General features: G+C 33.8%; 2 protein-coding genes across 2 annotated transcripts in view; both read right to left on the reverse strand.

The window, feature by feature from the left end:
* Positions 1–4,729, reverse strand: part of LOC119636768 (probable RNA helicase armi) — a 51,194-nt gene extending 46,465 nt beyond the window's left edge. Inside the window, exon 1 of the mRNA XM_038032366.1 lies at positions 2,749–4,729. Coding sequence (XP_037888294.1) covers positions 2,749–3,582 — 834 coding nt within the window. The 5' untranslated portion in view covers positions 3,583–4,729. The remainder of the gene's footprint in view (positions 1–2,748) is intronic.
* Positions 4,730–9,984: 5,255 nt separating this feature from the next.
* Positions 9,985–12,167, reverse strand: LOC119636718. Its single transcript, XM_038032284.1, is given in 3 exon segments — positions 9,985–11,053; positions 11,056–11,524; positions 11,601–12,167. Coding segments are annotated over 3 exon segments (1,482 nt in total). The 5' UTR covers positions 11,825–12,167; the 3' UTR covers positions 9,985–10,264.
* Between the last annotated feature and the right edge of the window lie 210 nt (positions 12,168–12,377).

A 12,377-nucleotide genomic window follows, 5' to 3' on the forward strand; every position in this document is an offset into this window, starting at 1 on the left:
TTCACTTTGCAAATTAAATTTGTAGACAATTTTTAAATACTTCTTATTGGATTTCACAATGAAGATAGGAAATGTATTTTTTTATAGGCGTGGCATTCGATTTTATCCTATTTTCAAAAAAAAAAAGAATATTCTCTTTCCATATATATTCACAGAAATGGTTACAGCATTCTCGCCGTATACTTCACAAATTTTTCTTTCTTTTTTGCGGCATTTAAATAGTATAAGCTGAAATGTCACAACTCTCTCCCTTTGAGACGATCTGGTGAATGCTATCGATAAATAGACGTCAACACCTTCCCATGGGAAAAACCGCGGAAAATTTTCAAATATATGCTAATGTATATTGGGAGAGTACGGAGTAATTAAAAGAATCTGCCAACCAGGCGAACAAAGTGTCACATTAATTGGCTTGGCAATATGTGATGGGACATTATCATGTCTTCTTGCTTATAATGGATCAGGTCTTTCAGCTCATTTTAACCCGTTGTTTAACCCACAAGGCATCTGGTCACGTACGTATCGCCCGATACCGTGACCAGACGCAGGAGCTATCATATTTTTTTCTTCCAGCTGATCTGTTGTCCGGTCAGTGAATAGTCCTCCATCGAGGCCGAATGGTCGAAACTTTTCTTCGAGCTCTTCTCCTATGTTATAGTTTAGATTATCGATCAGCTCGTAGTCGTATTGAAGTGCGAATCCATTCGCGTGTACCGATATTTGTTGACGCCTTAACCTGTTGTACAATTTCAAAATTTGCTGTGATGGTCTCGTTCGTTTTCTTTGATTCACCGGCATCTTAATAAAAACAGGATCCAGGAGATCCTGGCTTACCCTGTATGATTTTATCTGGATGCCAGGGTAAGCCTCCATCAGATCTTCCATTATCCTTATATAATTATTTATTGTAAGCACCGTGTCCACGACTAATTGGTTCAAATTACTGGCCGCAATTAGGTATTCTTTTGCGGATTTTCTTTGATGTTACCCCAATTGTTGTTATTTATTGTTTTGCGATGAAATGAGTTTGCTATTGTGGTTAAATAACATTTCAAATAACTTTAATGTCCGCTCGGCAATCACAGTTTCAACAGTTTCTTCTCCTGGAGCGAATGTGTCTATGTCGATTGCCGCTTGCAGTGACACTGGCGTAATGTCACTGTAGAATTTTAACTTATCAGCGGGATATCGTGGAGATGCAACTGTTTGCACTACATTTCTCCTCTTCCAAAATTCGGCAGGCGGCAACAGAAAATCAATTATGCTCCTGTATGATTATCCACATTTGCTCGGGGCGATAAAAAGAAAATTGCATGACGACAAGAATTACAACTTTAGCATACAGTCGCAAATTTCGAGAAGAAACTGTTGGCGGAATTTATATCAACGGTGTGGCGATCAGACCAATACAGCGATACCCCGTAACCTTAAGTGAAAAGTTCACTTTAGCAAGACAAATGGAGATCAAAATAGTGTCATCTGGAACAGAAGAGATCTCCCCATCCCTTCGAGAACTTCCAGCTGCTCAAGCAAAAAAAAAAAGGGAGAAGAGTAACTTTTGATGTTTCGGCTGTTTCACGCCGAATTGATAATCCAAGCCTGTCTCCATTGGCCGAAGACAAATGTGCATAATCATACAGGAGCATAATTGATTTTCTGTTGCCGCCTGCCCTTTTTTAATTTGTAGACGCCGTTCAAGAACTTTTTCAATCTGTCCTTATTGGCTTCGGCTCTGTCGCAGACAACAGTTCGGATATCTAGTCCGTTCTCCTCTGCCAGCTTTATTGCATCTGTTATATCCGTGGTATCATCTGTATGGTCGGTGCACGGTTTTGCGCTTAGCATTATGTTGAGATGTGTCAATAAGCTTCTCGCGGAGAAGATTAGATATGAGATGTGCTCCACCTTCTTGCCTTTTGATGAGATACCACAGCCGATCATCTCATCTTTATCTCTGTTATAAATTAGGTGTTTGTCTGTGTTAACTTCGTCGAAGCTATTTATTTCGTTTATATTTAAACATAAATTACATAAATTAATACACAACAGAAAACAAAAAATAAAATTAAGGCGAAAAACGAAACAAAAAAAATTGAAACTAAACTAAATACATATTCAAATTTGAAAATTAATTCAATAATTGAAAGTAATTCAAGTCAAGAAACTAAACTATTAAACTATATATATACATATTACATAAAAGTTACAGACAATTCCATCAAATCTCGGCCAAAGTAGGCATCGTTGTCAACGCAGTGCTTGATAATCAGGTACCAAAAGGAGTCCGTCGGGGTTACCGTACATATATAAAAGATAACGAGATCGAGAAATTGCAAGGTTAGTTAGTGCCTTGTTTTTGTTGAAACCTAATCCATGTCGCACATCGCTAGGTATAAGCTCCTCCTTGCTTGATCTCACTGTTGAGATCAATATTATTTCGCGTTCCTAAAAAAAACCAAGCAACAATTAATTCAAACATGAGTGTAAATTTGTGTAAATTTACGAAATTTATACCTGTCCTTGGAAATCCTCCACAATACCAATTTTAGGCATCGCTACGTCGGCATCATCGAAAAGTTTACGCAGACGTTTAACTTGTTTTTCGTACGGTGTTATGATGCCGATGGATTCCGGTTTGATGTTTTTTCGATACAGCTTAACTATCATTAGAAAGACCTTTAAAAATTAAATAAATGTGATAAAATACTAAATTGAAGGGGTTGTGCTTTTAAACTAAAGAGAACTTACTTGCTTCGCTTCATAAAAATTACACCATGATGGCGAGTCTTCTTCCTGCATATCTTCAGAACGCATTCCGCGGAAGAATATGCCATGTGTTTTGGCTTGAGTCCGTGATTGCGGCAGTAAGTCGTCAAGTTGGGTCAGAATTTCCGCTTCTCTAGAATCCTTTTCTATCGTCTGGTCACGATGTTCATCAAAGTGTATATTCAATTGTGGGCATCGACGCGTCCGTGCTCCGGATGGAAACAAGAATTGTTCGCCTAAATTCTTAATCGCTCGTAAGACGGCGTGGTGTTGTTCCCGGTAGCCATACCGGGAGAAGTAAAATTCTAAATGATAACCTTCGCCATTATATTTTTGCTGAAAGTTTGCATCGAATTTAAGCAGAATGCGATTGAAAAGCCCCTTGTGAATCACTCCTTCATATGTGTGTTCGGCATTTTCACTATCGGTCCAGGGGTCTTTCGCTTTGATAATGTCTCCAATTACCAACGAAGGACGACATTCGGAAAGCTTTTCATTTTCTATGGTGAGAGGTAAATAATATCTGCCCTTACGTGTGAAATGGCCTCGTTCACGGTTATATTTGCGTATATTGCCAAGCCACTCCATCTCTTCTAAATGTAAGAGTGTTCCAAAGCGAATTGTGTAGTTGTTTATATTTAATTCTTCTGTAAGGCTGGGGAACATATTCTCCAACATGTCCTTTTGGTAACCCTCAGTAATAAACGCCTGTTTCAATGGTTCTGGTACTTCGAATTTTTCGTTGGGTAACTGCAAATTATTAAACATCGAACGCTTATATTTTTCATATTTACGAAAATGGAAATAATCAGCCATACGCACACAAAGTTACAGCTAATTAAGTTTTCGTTACTTCACTTTTTTTTAAAGTTTTATGCTTATTAATCATAAGGTAAACAAGGCAGAGTCTTTACTTGAACATTCCTCAAATGATGATGTATTTAATATCTGCTTAAAAATGCGTTAATTCTAAAATAATTATGGTGGACACGACTTGGTGGATTAGTGTTTCCTTAAAATGCGATATGAGTATCAAATAAGAGGACACGGAGGTTAGTAGGCAACAAGGTCAGTGCGAGAACTCTAATTTAGTTAGGTTTACTTTCTTTGTTGCCATACCGTTGATATATAAAAGAGTTTGGACAGTAGAATCCGAAAAGTTAATTGTGTTAATTCAAAACTAATTATGGTGGATGTCACGGCGGCATATTAATTTTTCTTAAGAATATCGTTTAATATATTAAAAGGCATTTAGTTTGCTTACGACTTCTTTAAGGGCCTCTTTCACATCGCTTTCAGCTACTTGAACTTCTTCTTCTTGGCATTGGTATCTTCACTGCCGCCAGTTCCACTCTCAGCTTTTGGATTTCGCGGTTTTTATTTATCTTCACTGCCGCTAGTTCCGCTCGCAGCTCTTCTATTTCACGGTCTTTATTTAACTACACTGCCGCCAGTTCCGCTCTCAGCTCTTGGGATTGTGCTTTTAAACTAAATACAACTTACCATCTTCGCTTCGTACATGTTTAGCCACAGCGTATCTTTACCACGCGTTATGCAGAAGAATACACCATGTGTTTTATTGTCTTCGTCGTTGTCCTCAATGCCGACACTTGCTCTCTCAGGTCTTCGATTTCTCGGGCACTTGCCGCCTCTTCTACTATACTTACTCGATGGGCTCGATGGCCTGTTCCGTATTATGTTCTCTACTTTATCCTTCTTCCGTATTTTTACTAATCTTTCTAGAGTTTACCTGACGATCTTCTTATATTTTGTCCGTATTGTCAAACCTTACAAATTCATCCTCGAACATTATTCTAGGTCCGGTTTCCCGGTTCAATTGATCCCGTCAATCTCTCCACCGCCCTCGTCAACCCTAACTACCTAGCGAACCATAAGGAATATCCTAAAGTTGAGAGTCTCGTACTGCTACCACTATTTAACTCTTTCATGTTAATTGCTCTAATTTTTTGTATAACTGCCTGCTCCGTCATCCTTTGCGTTCTAACTTGCAAGCTCTACACCCTTTAACACCCCACAACTTCCCGGTGTTCCCACAACAATTGACTAAAAAGTACGTTGGGTAGGTTTGCCATGTATATAAAATATATAAGTTACAATAATAAATAATAATAAATACGTATAATGTAATAAAATAAGGAAAATAATTATGATTGTAGAACCTGAAAATATTTGGAAGACAAAATAAACCAATTAAAAATAAAAAAAACAATGAATAAATCATTGTCAAATTAAATATAAATGAAACAACGACCTTTTCTTTTTTTATATTTCAATTTATTAATGAAAAAAATTTTACAGTTTTTACATTTTCAATTTCAAATTATAAATAAAATTTAATAATAAGTATTATTATTATTATTATTATTATTAATATTATTATAAATTTAGCCAGAGAATAAAATGTAAGACTAAGGTCTTAAAGCATTAGCATCTAAGGCTTTCGGCTTCTTATAATAATAACTAAAAACTAAATGATATAAGCTGCGTCTTTTATTTATTTGTTTTTGTTTCTTGTTTAATTTTATTTTTTTATTTTTTTTAAATTGTAAACTCTTTTGTAGAGCTTTCATCAACCTCTACCGAACTGTTCTGCTTTAAAAGGGACACTTCAGAGCTATGATTTAAGATAGTCAAAATAGAACAAGTAAGAATGCTATAGTGGGGCAAGATGCACGTTTAGATCTCATTTAATCAATAATACATACATGAAAAATTCAAAATCATTATTTTTATGTAAATGCTTAATTTCCAAGAAAGCCCAAATATTGAGGTATACTCAAACGTCCAGGTGGTCTAATTTAAGAAACATAATTTATTTGTCGAACATAACAAACCACAAAGTTCAATTTTTATTGAAAATTATTATCATATTCCTAAAGCAAGTGTGTGTACATCCTAAGCAAATGCAATGAAATACGTTTCAGACTAATTCGATTTTACCTTCATTTATGGCTTCGTGGCTTCATTTTACCCAAATGTACAAAATAGCAATTTAATAACGATTCTTTTTAAATTTTATTCCCAGACACGACAAGAAAAGATATAAAGTGAAATAAAAAAAAAAAAAGAATAATAGAAAGGACAATTAGAGATAAGTAATAATGTAAGAGAATAATAAAGATTTATTTATTTAAATTACAATAAAATAATGTTTATAATTTATCTTAGTGATACAATGAAGTTAAGGACAAAATAGTCGCCGGTTACCAACCAAATGCTCGCCCATGATCGTCCTTATTAGTTTTAGTGAATATCTCGGGAGCCACGATTGATGGGTATATATATGAGATTTGGTAATGGTTGACCCTTGATATCATAATGAAATTAACTTCTGCCTTTTCCATAAAAAAAAAATTCACAAAATCAGGAGCCCAATGGTCACATCTAAATGCAAAACAAATAGACCGACCCACTTGTGGAAGATAAAAAATCTTGGGAACAAAATGATTTTGCGGAGTCCAATAAAGTACATCATCATGAATTTATTTAATAATATTTAATAATATTTTTTCCGATGTTCTCGGAAAAAAAAATCCATAATTTTTTCAAAAAAAAAAAAAAAAAAAAAACAAGGAGATGTTCCTAAAGCAAAAAAAAAACCCGGTGATGATCCTGAGAAAACCAAAAAAAAAAACTCGGAGATTGTACTGAAAAAAAAACAAAAAAAAATTTATTTAATATATTAAGAAATATCTGTATTCATCATGTATTGGAATTACTAAACCGCGTTAAAGTTTAATTAAAGTTTCTGTTCTGTTCTTATTAATGATTATGTATTATATTATAAATTTAATACATACTTGTTGTTGTATGCCGCAAATATGAAAAATGAAAACTGAAAAAAAAAAAAATGCATTTTCTCTCTTTTTAACTTAACTAGACGTAAAAAAATGGGATTGAAGATTCCAAAGATACGTGTCACTTATTCATTTATTTTTATTTTATATTGTTATTACTCTGTTATTTTTATTTATTGTTGCAATTCCTACTTTCGTGAATTTTTTTTTAGTTTGTAATTTTCAGAATCATATTCTGGTTGAAAATGAATTATTTGTAGCGAAAATGTGTTCTAAAGTAAAAAGCATCGTTATATGAATGCATTGCTTCTGTTATAAGAAGGCTATTTTGTAAGAAGACACCAACGAGATTCCCAGCAAAACTATGTCCATCTCAGATGGGTCTCCTTGATAAAAATTCTAAATTCTTATTAGAAATTCACTCACAAGTCAATTCACTATTTTTCTTTGTAAAATTTTTTGTTTAAATGTACTTTACAAGTTTTTAACCACTTTATTTAATGGATATATATATTAGAACTAGACTTTTATATAATGTTTTAAACATTTTATTAAATAGATACATATTAGAACTAGAATTTTATATAAATTTTAAATCACTTTCTTAAATAGATATATATATTAGAACTAGAATTTTTTATAATGTTTTAATCACTTTATTAAATAGATATATATATTAGAACTAGAATTTTTTATAATGTTTTAATCACTTTGTTTAATAATAATATAATAGATGTATAATTTTATATAATTTTTTAATCACTTTATTTAATAGATATATATATTAGAACTAGAATTTTATATAATTTTTTAATCACTTTGTTTAATAATAATATATTAGATGTACAATTTTATATAATTTTTTAATCACTTTATTTAATAGATATATATATTAGAACTAGAATTTTATATAATGTTTTAAACATTTTATTAAGTAGATACATATTAAAACTAGAATTTTATATAAATTTTAAATCACTTTCTTAAATAGATATATATATTAGAACTAGAATTTTATATAATTTTTTAATCACTTTATTTAAACATATACATATTAGAAGTAGAATTTTATATAATTTTTTAATCACTTTATTATATAGATATATATATTAGAATTAGAATTTTATTTAATAATTTTTGGTAAGTTTAATTTAATCTTTTTGTAATTTTTCAATTGATTTCAATGTTTGTTGGAGAGCTTGCGAATTGGTTTTAATTTCACAAAAAGACGTTAGCTGATATTTTCCATTAATGGGTTCTACAAACACATATTAACCACAATTGCATGAATTATGATCAAAGTAAGCTATACAAATATCCACACGAACAGATTCTACAAACAGTTAATTTTCTCACTTGCATGAATTATGATAATTATGCTAAAAATGAAGCACATTGGAAGTTAAAGGAACAGTTGGAAGCTGCTTTGGAGTGCACTCGACTACAGCTGGCGTAGCTAAATATGGTTTTAGTAAAATCTTAAATGCTAAATGCTTTGCCGGATGTATTGGAGTTGCAATATTTATTCAAAATTTTCGATTAATTAAATTGTTTTATACATTGACAAATCGTTGAGCACAGTGTTATGTTCTAGAGCGTCTTTCTTATCAATGTACCTGCATCTAAACGATGACGCGATAAAGAGTTTAATAACACCGCACGTCCTACGTCCATTGTCCCGCGTTAAGAACACGTTCCTTAAGCATACACATTATTTCATTTATCTCACACAGATCTAAGTTTAGATATGGAACCAAGTAATTAAGATGTTAACGTACATCCTAACAAACATGAAGTTCATTTTCTGTATGAGAATGAAATCGTGGAAAAAATCAAAAGCCAAATAGAAGTGCAATCATTGGGCAACAATGCCACACGAGCTTTCTATAAACAATTAAAATTGCCTGGTATTGGAAGAGCATTAGCAAGTCTGCAGCAGCACAAGATAAGGTTTCGGCGAAAGATATGATACGCATCGATAGTAAGGAATAAAAGTTGGACAAAATTTTTATTCAGCGAAAGCTATAAGAAAACTGATGATTCACCATCGACTTATCCCGATGGTCTATTGCCTATAACCGAGCAAAGTTTTCGTGTTACTGCCAAACAAAAAGCTAAGGAGGTCAAATTGGCAAGTGTTTTAAAAATGATGCAACAAAGGGAGAATAAATGTTCGGTGCAGCTAAGAAAGATTTTAAAAGAAACGGTTTTTTTGTGGGCTCAATAGGAAAAAGCTTTGCTCTATTTCAATATGAAACTAAATTTTCCCTCTGTAATACGCTAATTTTAAGGCAAGTTCGAGAATTTTATTAATATTAAATCAACATCAATTTGCTTTTGTTATTCGTTCAGCGAGAAGCTTTTTTATCAGCGTTTAGTGTATAATTTTGAAAACTTTTGTGCTCCCGAAATAGCTTCAGAGAGATAGATTATCAATTAAATCTTTAATTTTATTGGCCTTAAATTCAACGGAAAGCGGTTGGTGTGAAGAGGATGGTGATAAGGAAGAATTAGCGCAACGCGCTGTTGAAATTTTATTAGTCTACTCTCCTATAATGCGTGAATACTTTTCTTTAAATATTTCTCCGAAAAATGATTTGTTGACATTACCTTTACTACCTATTATTGACCTAGTAAAGTCTACTTGCCTTTATATATGCTGCGTTTGGCTACCGATGTGGAATGGGAAGAGGAAGAGAAATGCTTTGAAAGTTTTCGCCGCGAGACAGGCCATTACTATCCTACAGTATTAGACGCTGATATAAAAGATGATCGGAAACGCCATAAATAGCAAACCGAGCATGTCTTATATCCAACTCTTAAAAAGTACTTATTTTACCACCAGGAAAAATTAGAAAAGAATTATATGAATTGACTAGTTTACCAAAACTGTAAAAAGTGTTCCAAAGACAACGAGAACTTTTATTAATAACAGAAATCTTATTTACGCAACTAACAAGCTACTAACCAGAAGCGAATGGTATAATTAAATAATACAATAAATTTAATGAGAAAATTAATGACATATTAAACCTTGCTATAGGTTCAAATCAACTAATTAGTAATTCATTTTTAATTCAAATTCGGTTGTCTTACACGTGACTCACGTCCTGTGCAGTATCTAGTAACGGCGAACCTCGTTACTAGAAATATAACGAATTACAATTTTATTCATTCATTGTCCTAATAAATGTTTACCGCAACAAGAATCTTATAGCCCCTGTCGAGCAAAAGCTTCCTTAACCTATTTGTCAATTTTGTAAACACTAGGATCTGGAATTTCATATGGCTCCATCACAACCAGTAGCACCAGTAGCTCCCTTTAAGTTGAAAAGGCAAGCAATTTGTTAAATTATCAATTCAAAAATTCAATGTAAATTCACAAAATTAAGAATAACCATTAGTTGAAAACCAAAAAGAAAAAGAACTCAATTTATTGATTAAACGTACATCTCCTTAATAACTTATTATTTAATCTTAGAAATAAAAGGGTTAACATGTTAAACTTAATGACGGAATATATTACAAAAACAGCTTATCGTTGAATTATAATTATTTTAAATGCGCTCCTTGGACGCATATTTTTCAATACTTATTCTTGCAAACACACACCGTACATACTCGTAGCTTATTATGTACAACTAAAATTAAACGATGCTAAAATTAAATTATCGATATAATTAAATTAAGTTGGGAAAGAGGTCATTAAAGCTCGATGGCCAATCAATATCGTCAACGATTGCTGGCTCAAACTGAGAACTGGGTAAGCCTAAATGTGATAAGGGCTGCGGTGATCCCATTATCGATTCATAGCCATGATCTGAAAAAGTCGAATCGAATGAATGCATTGGAGATTTTGCTAAAGGCGAGACCACCGAACGCGTAGGGTACACAAATCTCGTTATGGGATCAAAATTCAAATTAACATCATCACCAGCCATTTCATCGTCAGTAGGAGAGGTGACATTTAGATAAATGTGGGAAGGGGAAGTTGGAACGGACGGGCATAACAGTTCATTTGATGATACGTTATCTGACATATCATCAGAGTAGATTTCCTCTACTGCCTCGTCAACGGGCACAGCTACATCATCCATTTCTATTGTTATCGAATTTGTTTTAGCATCGTATGTTCCATATACGGTATCAGCGGTGCTAGTTGTAGCAGTCACGTCATTTCTTAAACATGTTAAACCTTCATTTTCTAGTGTGATGTCCGATGATTGCTGAGGGTAATCTTTTATGTCTGCGATATTTATGCCGCCGCTGTTGTCGTTTTTATGTTGGCTGGATTCCAAGCATTCTGTTGTGGTCCCCACCACTGATCCAAGCAATCGCTCTGTTCCGCTTGAATTTTGGGTAATAGACTCGCTGCTCGTGCGATCGTCTGCTTCCAGGTCTGCGGTGATATCTGCGAGCAGGCTTTCAGCAAGTTCTTCCAAGTTTCCGGCATCAAATTCTTTATTATCGACAGACTGGTTGTCGATTTCATTGTCGGGCAACAGCATATCTTGTAGAGTAGGCAAAGAGCTATTATACGCCAGAGTGACGCTACGTTCTGAATCTGTTTCAGTTTTAACAATGTCATTGCTTCCTGCGGTGACTGTGAGTCCTTGGAACCCTTCTGCTGAGGGTCAGTATTTTTGGATACTGCTGATCCATTTAATAAAGATTCACAGCCAATGCAGGCAGCAATTTTGTGTTGCATTTGCTGTTGTTGTGCTTGCAATAACTGAACCTGCTGTTTTAATTGCTCAACTTCTGCATCGAGTTTTTCATTTTTTTCCAGCAATGAGTCGTTAATAGTTTGTAAGCTCTGGCATTTATTTTCTAAAATTTCACTTTTCTCAGTCATTGCGTTAATTATGTTTTCCATTTCCTCCATACGTGCTTTTTTACGATCTCGTGATGTCTGCGCTGCAACGCGATTTTTTAATTTTCTGCAAACAGTAATAAAACAATACAAAGGACATTAATGTTGCCTCTCAAGGTTACACTTGCTTATTTTCAACTCACTTTCTTTGTATTTTTTCTTCCCACGATAAGTGATCCAGACGTCTCTTTTTAGCTTTAGACGTAGGCTCACCCGTAGATGCTTTCGATGTTGGCAAGACATCTGTCAACGGAGGAGCTGGCATGATTTTGGTCAGACTACATTTCACTGGTGTTGTAGATGACGTCGATGCCGTTCCCGGCGTTAAGGCCACAAATTTGGGCACGGTGATAAACACAGTTGACATTTCTATATTTTCGTATAATCTCACACAATAAACTTTATCAATTTTCTGAAGTCTGTATTTGATTGCTAGTGCTGCGGAAGCGTAAAAACGTCTGATCTCTCTTTATCTCTTACTGCAATCCTTTGCTTGATTAAAATGGTGATAATCTATCATGGCCGTTGTAATATTTTCGTGCTTTCTTTTTCTTAACGTGTTTTCAATTAGCCATTTTCCAGTTCGTCTACGATGTCGTGTTCTTTTGTAAATGGTGATGATATTTTCTCGAATTTTCGTAAATTCTCTACTACTTCAATAAAAATACGTATCGTTTTTTGATTGGTTGAAAAAGTTTTTAAAGAATCCTCTCTCAGAGTAAACGAAATTTTACATAAAATTGCCAGCAGTCCCCAATGCTGCCAAGTCATCCTCTCAGATTTATACAATATCGATAAATTGTGCCTAGCAGTTGTATTGGCGCAGAGTAAAAAACATTCCTTTAATACTAAGCTGGGCACTTCTTGATATGAGAACCGGCACCCTTTGAATAAACAAATCTCATTAAAGGGTATGAGAT

Source organism: Glossina fuscipes, unplaced genomic scaffold (assembly GCF_014805625.2).
Source record: "Glossina fuscipes isolate IAEA_lab_2018 unplaced genomic scaffold, Yale_Gfus_2 28, whole genome shotgun sequence".
Lineage (NCBI taxonomy): Eukaryota > Metazoa > Arthropoda > Insecta > Diptera > Glossinidae > Glossina > Glossina fuscipes.